Raw genomic sequence first — 23,967 nt, 5'->3', positions numbered from 1 at the left:
CATAATTCATAGGTCAATTCAATCTAATATTAAAGCAATAACAACACAATATCGACTTTACTGAATGAAATGTTGTGGGTGTAACATCCTCCTAAATAGACGGCTCTGGACCGGCCCAGGGTATACTGACCCATGATTCCATTCTGTATTCCTCGTCTGATACGTAAATTTTTCCCATAAACACTATGTCGTTGAATAAGTGAGATTTTATTAAAAGTTTAAGCGTGTGGCTCGTTAGATAATACGAGGAGTGGTCCTGGTACAGTCCTCTTGCAGTTACGTTTTGTCCTCCAATCCAAGTTCCCGCGAAATCGATCTAAACAATTAAATGTATTTATCAAGCAGTTAATAATTACAGAAACACAACACTATTATACAGATAAAATGATAAAAACCGACCGATATAATATGTAGGTATATAATATATTAATATGTAAGTACCTACTTAATTTGTTGTGATTTAGCGGCTACTATATCATATTACTATAAATCATGATACATTGATTTTAAAATAGAGCATTACATTGTTTTTCATTTGTTAATAATTATGTAGTTATAATAGCCGTATAGGTGTTTATAATTTACAATTTACAATAATAAGGTCAAATGTTGTAATCAAATATAATAATATAACAGTTTCGATGACTCAGAGACAATTGTCAATATACAGTGTCAAAATAGTTAAATTAATGTTTAATATAATTATTAATACTGTTATAGGTAACAGGTGTTTCTATGTTAATTTACCTAACCTCTATGGTAAGATAGATAATAATATTCTAAAACTAGAATCGAGTATTTACTCTAAAATAGTAATATTAAATAAATATAATTAATAATATTTTAGGATAGCCCCGCCATTGTTGCTACTACTTTCTACTATGGTAAATATGATTATGTGGTGATTTGGGTAAATTAATAAATAATAACACACTTACATCATATTCGTTCATGACTTTTTCATTGACCACAATGTGTATGTCCAACGGAAATTTTCCAGACGGTATTGTCAATTTAAATCTTGTATCTACATTCAGTAGTATACTCGGAGGCATAAGAATGTCGAGTCTGGCTGTGATATTTTTATCTGTCAACATTACGTAAATACAATATGAATAATATAATAATTATAACACGTTGAACACAATTTTCTTTGATAACGACTAATTGATACAAATTAAATAAAACACGTGTAGGTACCTTGCGCATACTGTACAAGAACTGCGGTGTTGGACGTGGTTTGCGTGTCCTGATGATTTGCTATGATTTTGAACAAAATGTTTTCCGCCACTTTAGTGACGAATAAGTTTATGTTTATTTTGTTACCGGAATAATATTTGATTTGAGTGAATCCGAATTCGACGTGTAACTTTTTAGTGTTGTCCTTCAAGTTAGGGTAGTTAATGAAATCGATGCGACATTCCGTGTGGCCTTGTGCTTTCTGAAATAAGAACATATTAATTATTATCTTAGGTTAACTAATTTAGTGAAATTTAATTTGTATAATAATGCAATCCAATTAAGCCGTAGTATGATATGGTAAATATTAAAAATAATTTACAAGAAATAACTGTAGAAAATAATAATATTGTCCATGTGTATTTTTCATAGATATTTAAACTATAAGACCTAAAAATTGCTAAGAATTTATCATACACTAGAAAAAGAATAAAATTGATTTAAAATCTAAGTATGACGAACGGTTTATAGATATGCAGTCATAGAGCCATAATTATAGTACACTAGCTGTACTTTTTTTTATCATTGGTCTTGGAATTAAGTTGTGAATTGTAAATTTATTGTGAAAAAGATATAGGAGTGTAAGAACTTCACATATATAGAAATTTTTAAACTTCTTAATCTACTAAATTCTTTCTGAAAAAACATTTTGAACATAACAGTTTACTGTCAACATAATATAAACACGGTGACATCGTTTCAAAATTAGATACTTATATTAAAGCTATCTATTAAATAACAAAATGTCTGGCAATATAAAACTAATCTTGTTGTCAGGAAGTGGGGCGAAAGTACGGAAAATTATAATCAAACCATTTCAATGATCAAAATTAATTAGAGAAAAAATGATTATGGCTCGTACAGTATAGGTTGTGGGATTTTGATGTTTTATTTTGATTTGAAAAATTTAACCTTAATTTAGGTCACATTGGACACCGTTTTTTGAATTAAATTTAAAATTTAAATAACCCTAGAAAATGCATTTCAAAATACTCAAAAATGTGTAATGTATGATTTACCTATTATATAACGAGACGTGTATTACAACTGCATAAATTAGAGTTTAATTTGTTTGTCTACTATTTTACTGGTAAATATCATATTAAACATGTTTATAAAATGTACATAGTGTATTGTAATTTGCAATAAATTAATATAATGTTCAATGTTGCTGAGTTGTAATCCCTGGTATTATGATGAACAAATATTAATTATGTTTAAACTGTTATGAATTTTGTTTAAAAATGTTCGTCATTCCAAGAATTTATTCCAATTCATGTTTCAATGGGGTATTTTGTAAAGCAAGTACAGTGAATTGCAAGTTCGTACCTATTTATAATACCTACTCGTATATTATACGTTCTATACTAAATACCAGAGGTATACAAATAAAATGTATCAACTTCAATCAAAAACGTTATTAATATAGATAAGTGTAAGTACACTCATTCCGATAGGTAGATACTATATATCATACGTTATTATAATTAATAATTTCGCGTAACATTGCGTACATAATATTATGTTTATTTGGATATGAACCAGACTGTAATACCTGGTATATGGCCGAAGTTATATGGTTAATGTGCGGATAAGCTGACGATTCTAATTGCATGGTTCCTTGTAACGACGATAAGGCTTTGGTTGATCGATCACTGATTTTCACTTCTAGTTTTATCGTGTCCAGAGTTACAGCTTTATCAAACGTGTATTCAAATATCAAATTTAATGCTGTTGACGCATCGTTTATTTTTATGTAACCGACAATTGTAGAATCAAACTTGGTAGTTTTAAATGTCAGGTTGATATCGCACTGAGAGATTCCTTTTTTTTCTACCCATTTGTATTGACCTAAGATTTAAAAACAATTGTGTGATCATATATTCATATTTTTATTGTTTACGTATTTATAATATAATATTATACTTTAGACAGGTACTATGGATAATATTATGGTATAACATTAATATAAAAACTAAATAAAAATTTTAATAATAAAATTAAAACCACCTTCGAGTTCAGCAATTCTCCTTGCGTTTATGTCAAGGTATAATTTTGGTAAATACAAACGACCGTATTTTTCATTTTCGATTTTGAGTTCCATCAACAGATCGAGGTGTCTCACATCGTTAATGTCTAGTGTGAACGTCATCAACTTATGCAACGGAGAATTCCTATACAAACCTACAAACATTGTTTGAAAATTAGTCATATTTTGATAAAATGAAGAATAAAACTACAGAATCCGTACCCAAAGATTGTAACTGAATCGTTTTCCCATGAACTAATAAAGTGAAATTTTGCGTTTGAGTGTCCATTTCTAGAAGTGCTTTCATATAGTGTTTAACATGTGATCCAGGTGTTTCGTATATAAAGCTAATGGATGAGTTTTTCTAAATCAAAACAAAAGCCAGTACGCATTTAAGTTTTAATCTCAAGTCTTAAGTTATTTATAGGTATATTATGACATATAATAATAAATATAGATACTCAGGAACAAACGCGTTCACTTACTTTGCTGGTGAGCCATTTGTATTCTATTACATATTTATTGACTTTTATATCGGATTTGAGTAAAAAAATGTTCAACCTCAAAGGTCCGTTAAATATCACCATAGGCGACTTGATTATTTCAGTGACGTTTGGTAACCGATAATTAGTGTACAATTTGAGACCCATCATCTCTTCAAGAATGGGCAAACTGTAGGACATGTTAGAGGGCGTCATGGAATTTCGATTCGGATTGATATCGACGTCTAATTTATGGTCTTCTAAAAACAACTCAGATCTGTCATAATATTAAAAAAACATTAATAAATAAAACATTGTAAAGATTAGGTTGAGCGTTAAGAATGTCGAAGTTCGCTGTTTTGAAAATAATAATTATAATTTATATTTAGTCAAAAGTACCTTACATAAAACGTTAAAATTATACCTATAAATATTTAATTTTTATATAACAAAAATCTGAATAAATATAATATTATTTTGGACATAATGCGAGTTGTTGAACAAGTATAGAAAATAGAACATTGTCTAACTTAATAATTTGAAATAAAGAAATTAAAAATAAGTTAATAATAGTAATATAAATATTAATAATAGTAATAAGTAATATATCGAACCTCGTTAAATAATTAATATTATAATTATATTTATGGTATAGGTAAATATTTTAATGTCAGAACATTTATACGTACTCAATGCTAATAATATCAGATCTGATCTTAGGCAGATCAAATTCCAAATTCACGAATTTGTATCCCTTAACCTCGGTAGTTCCTTCAAACGCAGTTGAAGTGTACAACTTTGATTTAACTTTGGCTTGAGTGGTCTCGTAATGAAGGTCCATAGTCATCGAGCCCTCCAAATTCAAAGCTAGACTGCACATAATATTTCGTATAAAAAAGTATTTGAGTCAAAGTTAATAAACAGAATATAATAAATTGTGTTCCGTCCAAGACAATAGAAATAATATAAAATATAAACCGATATAGCTATACTGCTATAGGTTATAATATTACATAATACTGAAACATGAACAATGAACAATATATAATTTTATTAAAAAGTAAAAACATGGTAAAAATGTATTTAAATATAAATCACTCTTGTTTCAGACTAATTTTTCATGCGTATTTTAAAAACTACGACCCCCTAAAATACGCCCTGTAAAACTAAACCAACTATATGGATTTTCAAACTGCAATTTTAATTTAAAATTCTGAATCAGAATAATTATTGTTTTGGAAATGTCAATGCTTTGTATATGATGATAATGGATTCTTTGAAAATATACAGCACTTAAAATTATAGCCTATATAGGTACTTACAAAATTACACTGCGATTTATTATAAATTCATAAAACATATATATAATGTGCACGTTACATGTCTGTAGGTAATTTTTGATGACACATTATATTTATATGTCAAAATACTTATTTTCTACAAAATATGTTAAAATCTGTAGATGATAGTTCATAAATTATTAATTGATTATAATATAGAGGTTGTTTGTGTGACGCATTTATTATAGAGATACGTAACAATAAGCCAAATATAAACGAAAATAATTGAGTTATTTATTTATATTTAGTGTGATTTGTTTATTCGTGAAAAAACGTTAAAAATTAATACCGAGATAATAATATTATCATCGCTTTTCTTAAATTTGAATTTACCTTGGATACAATTTGGTTAACAATTTGAACTCTCCAAAGTTTTTGAAAGCATCTGAGTTTATGTAACTTGACATGTTTAAGTTTATTACGGAAGTCCCGACGGCGTCTAATATCAAAGGCATGCCAATTCCAGTAGGTACAACGTATTTTAAGTCCATGAACATAGCGGATTGGTCGTATTTAAATTCCTATAAAAAAATTATAAAGTACACTTTTACTAATGCCAAAATGTTAAAACAACATGCGAAATATTTACTCGTCCGTTCATGAAACTTTTCATAATGTTGTACACATCAAAAGAACGGATTGCTTTGTTAATTTCGTCCACGCCATTTAGACACAAATATTTTACTTCGTTCCCGAATACTTTAATCGCCAATGATATCTGTCGGGGAAACAAAATAAGAATCCACATCGATTAATCGCTTTTAAGAATATATTCAGAAAAAGCCTTAATACTAATTTCATTAACGATCAATATTGTATAGTGTTTTTCAAATCAAATTAACACCGACCTTTGGTGGAGGCACATTGTCTGTAACGACGTTTGGCAATTCGTTAATCCTATCCTTGAGGGTCTCCGGCATTAAACTACGCACGAAACGCAAGACATCCAATCCTTTTTTTACACGTTCAGAGCTAAAAACACCTCCAGGCTTAAATAAAGCTTCTATATAGTTTTCAAATCCTTCGGCGTATACTTCTACCTATTGTGTTAACAATCATTATATTATCTTTTTCCCCTATTATTTCGTGAAATAAGATGGGTATATCGACCAATACAAATAATTAAAAATTATTCTTAATTTAAATTAAATCAATTTACAATATATTCAAATTAGGTATTGTTATTAATTATCGTTCAAAGTCAGAACTAATTAACCAATCTCCAGTTTCACTGATAAAAAAAATGTATTTATCTAGTTTATGATTTAAATTTTGAATATTATATTAACTATAAATTTGACGTATTGTTTGATTAGGTACATATCTATAGATGTTAAAATTTTTTTTTAAATTACTAATTAAATACTAACTTCAAATATATTAATGTATTCTCCAAATAGGCTTAACGTGATGTTTGATGTTAACGATCGAGGTACATAAGACTTTGGAGAAAATATTACATTAGTGTCGAAGGATCCGCCTTGAAAGATGACAATTACAACAATGATTAATAATAATTATAAATCGAAGAGTTAAATCTCCAAAAAATCTTACCGACGCCGTATTCGTTTAAAAAAAATGAAGTTTCGTAGTTTCTGGAAAACTTTCGTATGTCAGTGTTAAATTTCTTGTTTATGTCACCAGCTAACATAGTTTGTAACTCCAAATAAAATGGTACAGATGTCTTTTTTAGGTTTTGCAAATGTGTCCAAACAAACGAGCCGACTACAGGAAAAAAGCAAACGAGGATTAAAAATCTTCATATTATACACCATTAATAAAACACAATATATCTTTATAAGTTTGTATTTATATAATTTTTTATTTATTTTTTTTTTAACTGCTTAAGAAACTATTATATATACCAGCTAATTATGAATATTTTATATTATAAAACAATAAACATAAATGAACAAAATGTCATTGGAATATTATTTTCGTTAAATTAAATTAGGTAATTTTTACTTATTAATTATTATTAATAAAATTATATCCCATTCTTTATTTTAAGTTCTTAAATTAAATTACACAATACATTATTACCTTGATTTACTTCTTCCTTGTCTAAGACCGTTATTATATGCCTCACCATACTGTATATGGGACACCGCATTACCTGCAAGTACGCGGCAATACGGACTTCTGAGTCCAGAGATTGGCGAACAAAGATGTCCAACATAGTTGATCTCGTTATGTTACAGGGGAATCGTCTAAAACAAGTTGTACCAGACAATTTAGTGTCTCACCTATAATAGATATGTGATTAAAAAATATTTTTTATTTTTAACAAACCTGTAAGCCTGAACTCCCGCCACTCTAATGTCCACGGTTAAATCTACATTTGCAATGATTGCATTTAATGTATGGAGGATAGTAGGCGAAGTCTGTCCAGTGTTACCCAGCGATTTTAACCATATTAACGTCTGAAAAGAGAAACGGGTATATTATTTTATGCCGGTTAAGTTTTTACTGCTTTATCTTCATAGATTTAATTTTAATTACCTTGTCTCGGTTTTCTTTTATCAAAATATTCTCTTTGATTTTCTGTTCAATGTACACGATGGCTTGTATTAACTCAACATTTTCATTACAGTTTAGATTCAATTTGCAGTATGTGTGAATCAAAGAAGTAATACTTAATAATATATCCGACGAAGCATTTTCTTTGTGCAGCAAATGAGAAATTTCGGAAATTACTTGATCATCCGGCCTGTAGTGTATAATAATATAATTATTAGTTTTTGACGTAATATTGTATAGGTTACAATTCAAATAAATAAAGAGCTTTTAAAGTTTTCCACAACGATAAATCATATTTTTAATGAGTGTATGCTTTTAGAAATAATTTATTGATGCATACATTTATGGCATAATATGCATAATGCATATAATATGCAACAAAAAACAAATTCAATTACCTATCAAACATTGCCATTGCCATTAGCCAGTCGGTAGAAATGGATTCACTGATGGTTCCATTCCATAATATGTCTTTCATAAGAATTACCGCAGACGTGGTGCGAACATACGGTAAAGCACTTTGTAGATGTTTGCTTGAAAAAGGAAAATTATAATAATAGTTAGGTATAAAGACAACCAAACATTTTAAATAGTAATGCTTATATTTTATTTTATTGCAAAAAGTTTGTGAAATTCTAAATAAATTTGAATAGAACCTATAGTGCAACTTTTTTGAAAACTTCAATAATTGCGTAAGTTCAATAATTCAAATGATTTTTCTTCTTTCTTGAAATCATCCATACGTTCAACCCTGTATATTAATGATTCAACAACTCTAAAATGTAAAAACTCCACAACTCTCGATATTTTTTCATGTCCCTTGAGTTTTGAGTACTTACTAGGAGTTGCATACGATTTAAAAATACGTCAAATAATTTAAATTTAAATAATTTAAGTTTAAAAATATATAAGTGAACAAATATTTACATACGTAATTTATGTGTCATTATATGTGCTAGCGTTATCTAATGTATGAAATTCCGTAATTCTATAAAATAGCTAATTATAGCCTACAGAATTACGGTAGGTCCTTTCAATCAATGTATTGAATTATACACAAATACATACTTCAATTAGTTATTTTACAGACTAACTAGGTAGATATCTTATAAACTATTAATAACGATTATGTCAATGTATTTAAATTATAACATTCATATAATATTATAAAATTATCTACGTGCCCAGTAAACATACTACCTAGTTCCTACAGGAAATGTAAGAATTAAAATAAAACATAAATATTCACTTGAAAAAGTTTATTCTGATTTATCATTTTGTTGTAAAACGTACATTTTTTCTTAAAACATTAAACATTCATATTCAAATAAAATACACTTTTAAAATTAGGTAAATACGTCATTACATATTTAAAAAAAAAAGTTATTTTATTAGGTAAATGATTTTACTTTACGTTAAATTATATACCTAGTATTTTATATTTATATTTGATATATTCCTGTACCTATATTTATTATTATTTATTAATAAAATTACAACGCCAGCAAATTGTATGTAATTATCTACGATGTCTATAAATTCAATACATAATTAGCGAAAACCCAACTGTTATTCTATACCTATAATATTAACTAGTAAATCGTGTAATTCATATCTTGACAAGCATAATATTTATGAATTTTATGGAATAGATAACTAGTTATTTAAATAATTAGGTACGTATTATATACACTAACGTTAATATATATATTATAATGTAGTTATTAAATTTACAAGCAAATAGTCTAATATAATTTTGAAAAAAAATACTTACGTCGCAGATGAACACAAATCATTTTGTGAAATATAATAAAGGTTTTTTAACGCATCGTACGTTAATTTTCTAGCTGCTTGAATAACCTTGTAAAATTCGCTTGGGGAATCAGGGTTAAATTGTCCCTAGGAGAAAAGGTAAAAGATAAAATATTTGTACACCAAATTAGATTTTACTTTTTGCGTACCTCACTCATTTCGCATAAGTTTTTAATCAATTCGATGGTCTCCGTAACATCCGATGAATCCGGATTACTAATGAGCTTGTGATTGTACAACAAAGGTTGTCTGGATGTAATTTCATAAGCTAATCAAATAAAAACATTTGAATATAAATTTAAATTAACTCTGTTGCCTTGATTTAAATATAATATTAATTGCTACTTGCTAGTCTTCAAAAAAATATGTTATTTTGTGTAAAAATAAATGTATATCATTAGGTATGACGTATTGAAATGTGTGTGTAATTTATACAAAAATATATTCTAATCGAATATTATTAACAACTTGACTAGGTGCTAAATTAAGATTCACGATTATGTTTCTATTTCTATTTTTATATATTTATATAGCTATCTAGATTCAACGTTTGAATTATGTTCAATCCTGTTTTTAGGTTCATATCATATAAGTTTAAATTAAACATGTTGGTTGCTAACTTAGGACTCTAACTTGGTTTACATTCTCTTACATTCAGTCATCCAGAAGTTAATTCAATGATACATACATAAATTATCAAACAACAAAATGAGTTGGCCTGATATACTTGATAAGGTAATCTGGCATATTCCTACTTTTAATACTCGTTCCACGACTACTTTTTACATACCTTTCCACTCACAGTCATATAGTTTTAATGAGCCTCTAAGGTGTATGTTGAGAGAGTGCAACAGTGTTGCTTTTGACTCAAGTTTTGATAACGAATTTAAACTTCGCTGTTTGTGGCTAGGTTTTGGATAAATAACTGTCATGTAAAATTTAATTTTAATACTTTTTAAATACTGTTCTTAATATTCTACTATTACTCTTTTTCTTTTCCGTTTTGTTTATTGTAACATTATGTACACTTTTTGCCCTAATGGACATTAATAAATAAATAATAATAAATATTATTTATTTTTGAATTTAAAATAAATGTAATATGTAGGCCTAACCGTATTAACCATCAAGGGTATGAGTTTAGTGTAGGACAAATAAAAATTAGATAATTCACAGGATAACATTTTAATATTGGCTTACTATCGGGATGAGAAATATACATTGCATTTTCTTCTTTGATCAATACCATCGTTTGAAATATTTTTGTTCTTGCACTATTTGTTTCATTACTAGCAAACGGTTGAAATGAGTGTTTTTCTTGACAATTGATCTTTACAATAATATGATGATCGATGTGGTAAAAACAAACGAATAGAGACTTCATCGGTGACCATTTGTGGTATTTCTAAACATATTATAAATAATTATTATACATAAATAATATTATGAATAACTAAACAAAACATGAATTAGAACGACGCAACTGGCAGAAACCCAAAAGGAGTGTATACAAATCACATATAGGTATAGTTAAACACGCACTAAACACTTTAAAAATTATCGTTTGTATGCGATAATGATATTTTAAAAACGTAGAGTATAAATTAATCATATTGTTTGAAAAACAAATTCATAAAATATTTAAATTATGGTAGGTAATATAAAAACATCAAAGAGTGAAAAAGTCTGTTATCTGCCCCTCTGAGGCCTGTAATGTATATTTTATAGTTGTGTAGGTACATTACTAATTACCTAGTAATTACAGCATCAAGCATTTTCATCAATATTTATAACCTTTCAATTATTTACGTATAAAAAAATTATTAAATTTATTCACCTATATAGAAACATATTATCAGCCATCGGGTTAGTTTCGTTTACTGCTCATAATATTATAATAAACGTGATAATTAATAAGCATATTCTTAAAAATCGATACTACTCATTGTTAATTCAAAAGTGATAATTTTTTACTATTACATTTTATTGGTAAGGCACGGATGTCGATGACTTCACCATCTTTTTTGGATGATCATATAGTGTTATTAGATATACAGGTCGCATTGAACTCCGTTTTTCATTATTTGAATATCAAACTCTATAATTTATCTTAAAAAATAATACAATATCTTAAGCATTTGTTTACAAATTATGTTATACTTACCAGTTATCATTATTTGAAATAAAATGAAAAATCAGAGTCCAATGAGGCCTGAAGAAAGTATCCTTCTTTGAGATAAAAAAAATAGTTTTCAAAATCCGACAATTCTACAAAGCCTGAGAATTATTCTTGTGGAGTTATTTTTTTTTATAATACACCGTATTAACCCCTACTTCACCCCTTATATAGGATTAGTGGGAAAAGTATTATAATTAAGGTGGCAACTACAATATAAAATATATTTTTTTTAGTTTTATAGAATTGCGGATAATTAGAAACCAAGTTGTAACAACGTTGCCAGGTTTTTTTTTCAACAATTGTGAGAAGAGTTTTGTGTTGATTATTTGTCAGTTAGTTTAAATAAGTACTTGAAACAAAATGCTTGGCTGTTTGCTACACTATTAATAATACCAAGTTTGAAATTCAAATTTATATCAAATTCACATATGTTTATACGTTTTAATATTTAATTTTACTACCAATAAATAATTGTATTAACTTTCACAGTAAAATATAAACACTTTAAGGTCATTTATTATTTTTATGTCACAAATTCATTTTTTTAGGACATTAATATCTGTGCCCTAATTATTGGTATGGTTTATTGTATAATATAATTACCTAAGTAATGATTTAATAATTTGTCTTTTTATTTCTATTAAAAAACTGTTTACTAACAATTTATATTATAGTTTCATTTAGAAGTTTTAACTATATATCATGGCTTAAAAGTTTTGAATAACAAAACTTATTCGAATGAATAGAAAATATAAATAATAAATATATAGGTAGGTAGTCAAAAAGTTAATTTAAATATTGAATATTATATGATGTAATTTATAATTTAAAATTAATTTCAACATCGTATATTAAACTATTAGAGAACTTTGAATCCCCTATCATATCGTTACTTAATACTTGCGACTTTTACAGTATTACCATTAAATGTAAGTCTACCTACCTTCCGGTGTGTAACCTATTGATTTATTTTATAGAAATCCCATACTGATTTATTTTTACAACTAATATTATGTGACGTTTGCATCCCATGAATATTATATTATATAATATTGGAATATCAGTGAAAGAATTTTAAACTTTTAAAATGGTTTGATTTACGCAATTTCATAAGAATTAATTTAGGAAAATTTAAAACTAAATACATTTGTTTTTTCACAATACAACAAAGTGTTACTCTACCTATACAAATTATTGTAAAAACAATATTTTTTTCAATTAATAATAATAAACAATAAGCATGTAAGATAAGGGCTATATATAACATGGATACATGAATAAGAAGCCACTCATTAGTGGCACGACTTAGCTTGGTTTTTTATTTTATTTTATTTTGATATATTTAAAGAGAGATATTTTTCATTTAAATGCGGTCAAAATAATTTTTATACTAATATTTTATGTTGCGTGAAAACAAAGTTATATCTAAAATATTTTAAATAAATCAGTTGAAACATGCTCAATCAGACTGGTAAAATATCAGCCCAGAATGATTTTAGAGCACCAACACTGAATGCAAATATTTTAGTTAACAACATTATATAGATTCTAGGCTTGATTTACCAATTTTTAGATTTATTTTCTGGAACAGACGGTTAATTGAAAGAATTACTTTTTTATGGAATAAAAAGTTATTATATTTAAAAAATTGGATATTTTGCAAAAAATCCCAAGATCTAGATGAAAAATTTTATTTTTAATTTCCATAGTAAATAGATATTTATAAATAACCGTTATCATTTTTAACACAATCAATTTTTCAAAACCATATTTTGATGTTTGAAAATGCATGTTAGATCTCAATAATTTTGACTAACCACAAACTAATTCAATCTATTTAATACTTCAAGCCTTATTCAATAGTCGGATGCTAATTTTTATTAAATTACTTCTTCCTTTTACTTTTTTTTATCTAAATTCTATTTTTCGCACTCTGTAAAGAATAAGTTTATTTGATGAACATAATTTCTTAATTATTATTTGTTTGACAGTTACAATAAAGAATATTTTTTTTATTCGCATTTATTAAACCAATCAATTAGTTCATAAATTATTAAGCGCATTAAGTAGGTAATGTAAAGAAATAATCATCGAACCCAAATACAAACGAAAATCATTCTAGGTCTTGAAAATGTTATTCATAAAGTATAATTATTATAAAAGAAAGCTTTAAAGTCATTTAAAATCAATGCATTTTGTTTTATTGTTAATTGTTATGCTTTTTTGTTATTGGATTTAGGGGAAGAAATTATATGCTAAAATGTTCTCATGACCTGCCCTTTATTTTTGTAATTATCGTTGTTCTAATGATGTAGAAATGTATTTTGTTTGTATTTTTCAATTTATTTATAATACCCGTCTGGCTGTGTATGGTCTACTCAACCAAGTGCACATTAAATTTTCCACCTACCTAACTCATCGGAATAAAATACGATTCGTGAAATTTTCTGTACAATTATATTATTATAAAAGTAGTTATGACCGTTTGAAAGTACTTATTATTATATTCAAATTATCGTTATTCGGCAACGTTAAAAAAATATTTCAATTAGACCAGAAACCATAAATTAAGTAGATTTCTTCTTATAAAGTATAAAAATCAAGAATTTTAAAAAATTAAAAAAAAAAAAAACTATTGGCTTACACTTTGGAAAACGTATGGTGAAGTTGGAATTATAGAATGCATATGGTATCTTTCGGTACATTCTGAAATATCCTTTACTTTGTCTACTACTATTTGCGTACCATTCGACTTCAAAAACGTGTACGCCGTCGGGCAAAATCCGTTGATGTCTCTCTAGAAGAAAATAACATAACAATTAAACACTAAATTTTATAGAAGAAACTAGACAAAGACTTGGTTTTTTAAAAAAATAAAACTCTATCAACCTCTGCGACAATGTGATGAATATCGAATCTCTCCATGCGATTCTGGAACGTGGATAGTACAGCTTTTTTGATATTCAAAGCCCATACCGGTTCGTCTTCACTGGGACAGACTGTACTAATATGACCATCTTGAAATGAAAATCTGTTGAACAACTTATTTTATTTACTCAATGTATATTATGTATTTGTGAACGTTTTTCGTCAAGTATAATTGGTTTCGATCGTCACGTTTAGTTTTTAATTTAAAATTTAATAAAATTCACACCTACACTAACCATAAGGAAAATATTTATTGAAAACTACTAAAAAGCCAAGACGAAGTCTTACCCTCTCTCTCAAAGACGACAAATTACTAGAACACCTACACATTTACACAGTCACACCATCGTGAATGCTGTATTGTAATTAATATAATTTCCATTTTCCAATTAAAAATCATTTATGTTGAAAAAAAATCCCCTGTTGTATAATTCATGCTCGTGGTTATTTTGAAATCACTTTATTGTAAAGCTAACATTTCCATTGACATTTATATTTTTAAGAAATAATAATTTATTATGTCAAGTAATCAAATTTGTAAGATGAAAGTATGAAACCCATTTAAGAATCAATATAACAGCTATTTGAATAATAGAATGTTTTTTATTTTTTTTTTCAATCGACATAACGAACCTCAACATATTTTTTTCCAAATCTTCATATAAGACCTCGCCATCTGGTCTTAAATAGTTTTCTTCATCTACAGTGTTAGAGTTCCTAGTCTTGACTCCCTTATGAATACTAGTATCAGTAATCTAAAAAAAAAAATAATAACTTATTATTTTAGAGAATCAAATCTTGTAATGAATAGAACTTCAATGCCACTCACAAACATGAACCCGTCACATTCTTGGATGTGAATGTGAACTTTGAAATTAAATTCGGCGATCGATGCTGTGTTCTTGGATTTATCAAACGTCGTCTGTGTACTAATGGAATGTTTGTACACATAAATGGTACCGGGTAAGAATTTAAATTTTCCATCATCTACAGTCAAAAACAATGAACAATGTGTTAAAAATAAACTAACGTAATATTATAATCCGTGTGGCTTTCATACTGTAGCAGGCAGATCTTGAACAACTGTTGTGTTTAGCAGTAGTATCTGAAAAAAAATTAATTATCATTAAAATGCCAAATCTCAAATTATAAAATAATATAATATAATAAATCTACAAAATATAATAATTATTTACTATACAATAAACCTATATTATAAGCCTTGCAGTATCGCGTTAAACTTGAACGTCACCTGGTTTAACAGAAAAAAAAATAAGCGCCTTATTTTTGTTTTTGTCGATCTTATTAAGATCCTTTTTTATGTATTAAAATATTTAGTATACTTTTCAACCAGTATATTTAATAAATTTAATCTGAACTATGGAGCTGCTATTCTTAGTAATCGTGTGCCAATTTTAATTTAAAAATATATATATATATATATTATCATAGGTCGAAAAACACAGATCAATTTATAAGCATCACTCTGAATCGAAAATGTGTCACTATTAGAGGAAATATTATCTCCTTTGCGTAAGGGTTATAGTGGAGGTAAGTTGAGGAGATTCCACGGCACAGCATATTATTACAAATCTTGTAATCTGAATGACTCAGAGAATGTTTATACCTTATGTAATTATTTCGCTCGATGCATATTAAATAGCTTGTAATAAAATATGTTTATTAGGTATCTATGTAGGTACCTATTTAGATTTATCGAAGTAGTGCTAAAGAATCAAGAAGCCTATAAAATATAAATAACAAATAATATTGTATTTGTTAATAGATGTGTAATATTATTAAAATAATTATTTTATTGAATATAAATTACGTACTATGGTATCTATAAATACGAATAATTTAGTAAGAACGTAAGTATTATTGTAATTCTTATAATCAATTTCATTGAAGACTTTATTTAAATGATTTATTGTATGAATAATTATGTTTACAGCTATTGTGTAAATAGGTAGGTATTCACGTGATTAGACATGGTAACAGCACATACAAATTGAACTTTGAACAGGTAATAATAATATGAGTTAATCATTTGTCGCATTCCTTTTATTGAAAATACTGATTAACACTTAAGTTTACATATAATTACAGTTTGAGTGTTTATACAGGTGATATAATAATTGTATTTTAACAAAAAAATTAATTAAATATTTATAAGCTATATTGGTTTTATGTGCCAATTATCTATACTGGTTTACAAGAGCCTTGGTATACCTAACCCAGGAAAAATAAAATAAACATTAAATACTGTGCAATATTGGTGTATCTCATGTGCATACTCAGGTTTAGTGTACCTAAGTACCTCAGTTCACGTGCCAATAATCGACATCAGTGCATACCTTGCTTTGTGAACTAATTCGATCAAGCAGAGGCGATTCTATGACGCAAATTTTGTACGGGAATAAATATATTTATAGGTAAGCTATCTAGTAGCCTATAGGCACAACCGAAAATCTTTAACTACAATTTTTGTTTTCCTTACAAATCAAATATAATACCGAAAAAATATAGATTTTCTTTATTCTTTTAAACAAAATAGAATGTGCTTTATGCTGAATATATTATATAATTTTTATAATATCTTACAATATAATATCATCAAACTATTATTTTATAATTAAAGGTACCTACTTATATGTAATTAGTGACAACGTATAACTGATAAATATGAAAACCGAAATAGTTTCAACAAGGTGTAATTAACTATTTTAATTTTTTCGACTAATAATAAATGTCTCTGGGTACTTTATTTATCAAAACAATATGATATTGATATTTTTAACAGGTGAACATCAAACGATTTGATGCGGTCAGCTGCCTATCCTGTCCGTACGCACGAACCGCCACTGCGACCAAATTAAGTTATCCGCATATGGCGTATTAGATAAACCGATTTATGTATTTTTAAACGTGGTTCAAAGTAATCTTTACATTTTCCTTATATCTTTAAGAACAATCACTGAATCATTTGTCAAAATTGGTTAAAAAGTTTTGGAATCTAAATGCACAAACATAATGTCATTGGCTTTTGTTGTACATTTAAATAACAAACATTAAATTTAATATTATTTTCTTTTACATAAGAAAATCTCATCACAACATGTAGGTGGGTATTTAAATTTCTTTAATCAATAACAATGAATTATTTAATTTTCGTGAACTAAAACAAAATGTATGTGTGTAACTGTTAACCCCCTTATAGGAACATATAGGGGTTGAAAAAGAAGCTAAACACACCCTCTGAGTCTCAAAGAATCTATTGATATCGTACTGGTAGTTCCTTATATTATCGAGTTTAAACATAGACACTTTTCCGTTTTATAATGTTAGTATAGGTACATAAATAATATAACAATTAGAGCTCGGATTTCAATGCATTTACATCTTTTTTTTGGAATATCTTACACGATGCTTTCCAAGCTACATGTCATTATACTCATGTGTTTCAAGCTTACTCCGTGTTCTAATCACAACCTTTTTTTGGCGCATTATTTGCACTTTTAGCGAATTTCATTATTTTTAGAACATTTTTTACCTATTTCCCGTATCATGACTAAAAAAATTTACTTCATTGAAATATAAGTACTACATAGTACTACGTAATATAAATTGTTTTCATTTTGAACTTAACATTAGGTAATCTGGTTTTAAATTAGGCAAGGCTGAAATTTATCTTTATGTCACACCATTCAATATTATAGCCGATTTGATTTCATACAACTAAACAACTTTTATCGGACATTTACTTATCGAGCGATAATATTATATAATTTTTTCATATTTATAATTATAAACATACCTATACTAATTTACATAATAATTTGAATTTATTTAATAAATATTGCATTTTTTTAAAGTGCATTTTTCAGAGTTTTTAAGTCATAAATGCATTTTTTAAAAGGGCATTTATATCCGAGACCTCATAAATAATAATAATAATATAATGTTAAATTGAGTCTAGAGATAGGATGTTAATAACTTTTTTTATTTTTTTTTCATTTACCTAATCTTATATAATGCTATTTTAGTTAAAAAATCATCGTATGTTTCATAGATTATGAAAATCAAAAAATCTAAATTTTATTTTGAACTTATTTACTATTTTTGAGCAATTTGTTTTCATGATAATATATACCTATATTTTTTGTAATTTGTATATTATGCATCGTATATTCGTATGTGATATTTTTTTAATTTTCAAAGTTCAAATAAAATGTTTTATATTTTATATTTAAATATATTTATTATAATTAAAGGAAAGTTTTTGTTGTGATTAAATTCAACCTGGGGGGCATTTCTGAGGATAGGCAAGCAACCATCATAAAGTAAAAATTGTATTTATTTAATTATTTTTATTTTACAACGTAGGGAAAAAAATCAAAACTAATAACGCCGGTTATCGGGTATCGATAAAGACTACGAGTGTTTAGCCGTTAAACACTCATAATCTTCAACGGGAAACTTAATCACTTTATGCTACCATGAGGTTCATAAATTATTTTTTTTCAATTTATAGTAAGGGGTCCGAGATTTTCCAAAATAAGGTGTAGAATAGAAGAGGTTGGGAACAACTGGTTTATTGTGTACAAGACAATGTTTGTGTGTCATATTATAGGTACACATACTTTGGCACGCATATACACACACTATCGAAAAATGAATAGTAAACAAATATTTATAAATTGTATCGTATAAATCCGATGAATAAAATTAAAGTGACATTGGTATATAGATCGACGTATAAGTTAATTTTCAAAATAAATTGCTAGTCATATTTTTCAGTTTTGTATCATCAAATGATATTATTATTTTTATAATTTCCAGGTACTTATAAAATCATCAATATCCTATCTCTAATAATAAATAAAATAAACCATAATTTATTACTCAAAAAGATTGGATATATTGTCTTAAAATTCTTAAATATATCTTCAACGTCAAGTAAACGATAAAGATAATTTCTTTTTAGTTTAAATATTTAGAAAACATTTATAAGAAGTAAACAAATTATGACAAATGAATTTTAAAATTGTATTAAATATTGCATGTATATTTTATGTGGTAAGATGTTTTAATGTTTTAAATAATAATCATATAAATAAAATATTATAAATGTTAAATATTTCCTGGTTTTAAAATCAAAATATTCGAAGAATTCTGTTTGTTTTTTTTCTTTATTTATCATACAAGTTATGATTTATGACGTCTTATTATAGCTTCACTGCAATAATTGATTTATGTAAGAAACTAAGTAGAATAGAAAAATTATATAAGAAATGGAACAATTCAATACAATATAATAAATTACTGCAAAAGTTAGTACAATAAAATATTAATTAAATCAGGAAGCCAAATAAGATGAGTGAATAAAAAAGAAACTGTTTTTGTTTCCGGAATAAACAATTATTTGTAGAACAAACAAATGTTTTGTCCAAAGTATACTTTGTGGCAGGAGTATCATGGTAGTAGTGGAAACAATATACGCTACACAATGACATCACTCGCTTGAAAGTCAAGAAAACAGGATTTATGATAAGAATGGACCGAGAGTTAAGTAAGAGGAACTCTTTGAGCTGTGATGCAATATTTCAAATACTAATAAACTAAGTCGATTTAAAGTAAGTGCATGGTTTGCAATAGCTAAAACGCAAACAATCAATAGTTCATCGCGTCAAATATAAATTTAGTAAACAGCTAAGACAACAAACGTCTAGATAAACTTATATTTAATCATAAAACCTTTGAAAATTCAATAGAATATAAAATCTATGATAAATAAACGAGTTACTTGTGAACTATACTGGGCCAGAATTTATTATGGAGGCGCTGAATGGGCTGCAGTCCGATAGCCTCACAGTTTTGTAATTATTATTCAACGGTAAAAACAGGATACATATTAAGATTTTCATAAATTAAAATATGTCATGTAGAATATTCTGGAACTGTATTTACTAACTCAAATTTTCAAATAATGGGCAGGTACAATTTTGTATTATAGGTATTTAAGTATGTAATATGCATTCCAATCGAAAAATATTAAATAATAATGAGTGTTGTTCTATAATCTATAAATAAAACAGGTTTTTTTTATTATTAATTGAAATTAAATAAAGAAAAAATAGCAACATGCTACGAACGATATTAAATGTTATTTTTGCAGTCCAATTGCCACGGATTGTTTTTCTAAATGAAAAACAATAAAATAAAAAAACTGTTCTTTAGGAAACAAAAATGTCATAGGGCACGGATGTTTTTTCATTTGCATGTTTTTATAGCCAGCTATTCAGTTTATTGCTAAGCAAATCTGACATTATTTTCACGACACTACGAAAAATATATTATAATAGTTTATAGTGCATATTTTGACATATTTAGCGATTTTGTAATTTTTAGTGAATTTTTTTTAATTTTACCATTTTTTAGAGCATATAACATGATTAATGGTAAATTGATAATAAAATTTGAAAATGTTGCAATAGAAAAAAATAAATATGTTTATTTTGAGATTATTAATTATTAGTTATTTTGTCTCCTCATGATTCTCAATTTCAAAGTATTTTCTTATTTTTATTTATGCTTTACAGATATATAATTTAAGGGGAACATTTTAAAAGAAAATTAATTTTATTTCGAGAACTTTAATTGTCAAGCTATTTATTTATTTTATTCATATTTTATACTTGATAATTTTACCTATCTGCTGTTATGTAAATTTTAGTAAAATATTTGTATTTATGAAAATGTTGCAATAATAAAAATAATAAGTGCATATTTTTAAAGCATATGTGTACTTTTTTAAGCGCATAAATGCATATTTAGTACTTTATAAGTGCATTAAGTTCCGAGCCCTAATTGGGACTCTTGTAGTATATTTTGCCCAAAGGCCACCACATGCCAACTTAGGAACTAAGCTTAGGATATAAACCTAGTTGATATTATAAAGGATAGGAGGGCTTATTTTTCTTCAACATTTTTCGCCATTATTACGAAATAATGTCAGAAATTCAAAAATTGAATCGTCCAAAGTTCTCTGTGTTCGATTATAAATTTAGAGAGGTGTTGAAAAAAATGCATAAAGTTTTTCTATCGTCCTCTTTGTGATAAGAAATATAAAAAAAAATTACACGTCATTGAAAAAAAAACCAATGAGCTCGTCAAGTCCATTCGGAATCTAAAAACCGGGACAGCGCGATCAATGTCTGGCATTCAAAACTCGGCATGACCTCGGCCGGGATTTACCATCGTGATAATAATGGCGCTCTTTGTGTAAATAATAAATATAGAGCACACAATAACAGTATTATTCTTAATATTATATGAATACGATTAATAATCGCTTTCTAAAAAACGATTGTATGGATTTCACTTTTTATGGATGAGTTGACTGTACATTTTGATGTTTTTATTTGTACGATTTCACGCAAAAATATTAAATTGGAATATTGTTATGCAAACTGGAGTATAACTATAGAATTTAGCCCGGAGATGAACAATACGCGAACATCCAATTATTTGTTAGTAATACCTAGTATATGAATATATTCGGTAAACATATAAAACGATGTCTTTTTATAGACCCAATTTTCAACGAATTTGAAAATTATTTTTAAAAAAATATGACTTTGTGAATATTGTCAGTTTAAAATCATAAAAGCAACGTTAAGTACCTAATCAATATTCTTTTGATAAATATACTGCAGGTAGGTTGAGTATTACAATGAAAATCGTAATAAGTTATTTTTATTGACTTTATCCGACTTGTAGAGCACACAATTTAATACCTCTACAGAATTCAATAGAAACAAAAAATAATAATAGAAAAATGTAAAAAGTATGTTTAAAAACAACATATTTATGAGTAACGAAAAAAGTATAATAAATTATGCATTTAAAAAAATGTATAATTTATTTTACAGGTGGTAGATGTCTCTAATTAACCACCTAAAAAACATTTATTTATAATAATATGGAATTTTATTGTAATAAAATATTAGTCCCTTCAATTTTAATATCTAAGATAAATACCTAATTGATAATGACCAAAATACCGATTTACATTTCACTGTGTCTATTTATACGTTTCTAATCTATACAATTATATATAGTCTTATAGACAGTTGTACTAATATTAGTATTTATTATAGTCTATAATATACTTATCTGCATATTGTATTGTATTATATTCTAAGACAATTTACAATAATATTTCTAGGCAGAATGCGTTCGTTTATGGATGTTTTGATCATAACTTTTTGCCAGCATATCTAGGTCAGATAACCTATGTAATTTGTACATGGTTGATTTTAATTTTACAAATTAATAGTGCTGTCTTACTTTTTTCATTTATTACACGATTTTACGTAATTTCCGTGCACATAATTTTTATTATTTAAACAACAGTTTAATTTTCTGTCTGATCAAAACTTACTTATGAAATTATTAAAAATAAAGAAATTTGTGAACATCAAATACTTGCAAATATTTTCAATAACTTTGGAACGAATTCTCGACGTAAAATGAGATTGCTTTTTAAAGTTTAGATATGGTCTTAAATTCATTAACCGATAACAAGAACAAAAACTTACTTATTTATTATATTATATAATAGCTGATAATTCAAAAATAAATATCCAATATTCCATTTGTAAAAGGACTTTTAAATAATTTTAAGTTATAAATTAAAATAAAATGCCATTAGTATTATTATGTTTATTATTGACGTGTAAAGATTTTAAATAACTATAGCGTCACTGTAAAGCTCCGCTGCTTATATTAAGACCAACAGTGTTTTGCACATTCTGAGTGAATCTACTTGCAGGTGTCCCCGAATCAGGTGAACGTGAGTTATTGATCAAATAATAGGTAAATGTTTAATGGAAAATCATGATATTAAATTTATAATATAAAGAGGCCTCGCCATGGCATTGATTTAAGGAGAATCATTTAGGCAATTTCTTATCTAGTCGTCGCCACCCGAGATCTATGTGTTAGTCGTAAATGATTATTAGTGTGTGTGGCGTCCATGCGGGTCAATTGTAATGGTACGGAGGGCTCTCGCACGCACTCGCATGCACATGCAGTATTAAATATTGTGATCATGAAAAAATGTTTATTTTTCATTCAAACATACAATTCTAATTCCAACAACACGTCACAACGATTACCTCGATTTCCATTCTGATAAAATATTCTTATTTCCCACAACATGTAACGTGTATGTCAATGATCGATCGAGGCACATTTTAGATTCTGAGTGGAACGATGAATGTATTGATTTTACAATGATGTGTGTTTTTTTTTTTATTTTTTTTTTTTTTTGTGTCTGTCATCACCCTTTAGGACAGTAAAAGTGCTTGGATTTTCTTCAACATTACCTTTTATGATAGGAAAGTGAATCTAGTTGGTACTTTGAGGGGTCAA

General features: G+C 27.0%; 1 protein-coding gene across 1 annotated transcript in view; it reads right to left on the bottom strand.

Moving 5' to 3' along the window:
- The window catches only part of LOC100165697, a 127,030-nt gene that overhangs the window by 99,439 nt on the left and 3,624 nt on the right, over positions 1 to 23,967 (bottom strand). The window contains exons 2-26 of the mRNA XM_001942580.5: positions 15,590 to 15,634; positions 15,359 to 15,516; positions 15,163 to 15,284; positions 14,491 to 14,632; positions 14,246 to 14,398; positions 10,623 to 10,827; positions 9,572 to 9,690; positions 9,385 to 9,509; positions 8,009 to 8,143; positions 7,593 to 7,800; positions 7,383 to 7,513; positions 7,134 to 7,300; positions 6,645 to 6,815; positions 6,461 to 6,570; positions 5,939 to 6,130; positions 5,680 to 5,808; positions 5,424 to 5,611; positions 4,440 to 4,622; positions 3,754 to 4,027; positions 3,491 to 3,632; positions 3,250 to 3,423; positions 2,795 to 3,090; positions 1,201 to 1,441; positions 939 to 1,087; positions 131 to 316 (exon numbers count right to left, since the gene is read on the bottom strand). Coding sequence (XP_001942615.2) covers positions 131 to 316; positions 939 to 1,087; positions 1,201 to 1,441; positions 2,795 to 3,090; positions 3,250 to 3,423; positions 3,491 to 3,632; positions 3,754 to 4,027; positions 4,440 to 4,622; positions 5,424 to 5,611; positions 5,680 to 5,808; positions 5,939 to 6,130; positions 6,461 to 6,570; positions 6,645 to 6,815; positions 7,134 to 7,300; positions 7,383 to 7,513; positions 7,593 to 7,800; positions 8,009 to 8,143; positions 9,385 to 9,509; positions 9,572 to 9,690; positions 10,623 to 10,827; positions 14,246 to 14,398; positions 14,491 to 14,632; positions 15,163 to 15,284; positions 15,359 to 15,516; positions 15,590 to 15,634 — 4,145 coding nt within the window. The remainder of the gene's footprint in view (positions 1 to 130; positions 317 to 938; positions 1,088 to 1,200; positions 1,442 to 2,794; positions 3,091 to 3,249; positions 3,424 to 3,490; positions 3,633 to 3,753; positions 4,028 to 4,439; positions 4,623 to 5,423; positions 5,612 to 5,679; positions 5,809 to 5,938; positions 6,131 to 6,460; positions 6,571 to 6,644; positions 6,816 to 7,133; positions 7,301 to 7,382; positions 7,514 to 7,592; positions 7,801 to 8,008; positions 8,144 to 9,384; positions 9,510 to 9,571; positions 9,691 to 10,622; positions 10,828 to 14,245; positions 14,399 to 14,490; positions 14,633 to 15,162; positions 15,285 to 15,358; positions 15,517 to 15,589; positions 15,635 to 23,967) is intronic.

Source organism: Acyrthosiphon pisum, chromosome X (genome assembly GCF_005508785.2).
Source record: "Acyrthosiphon pisum isolate AL4f chromosome X, pea_aphid_22Mar2018_4r6ur, whole genome shotgun sequence".
In the NCBI taxonomy this organism is placed as follows: Eukaryota; Metazoa; Arthropoda; class Insecta; order Hemiptera; family Aphididae; genus Acyrthosiphon; species Acyrthosiphon pisum.
This window is presented reverse-complemented; position numbering and strand designations above follow the sequence as displayed.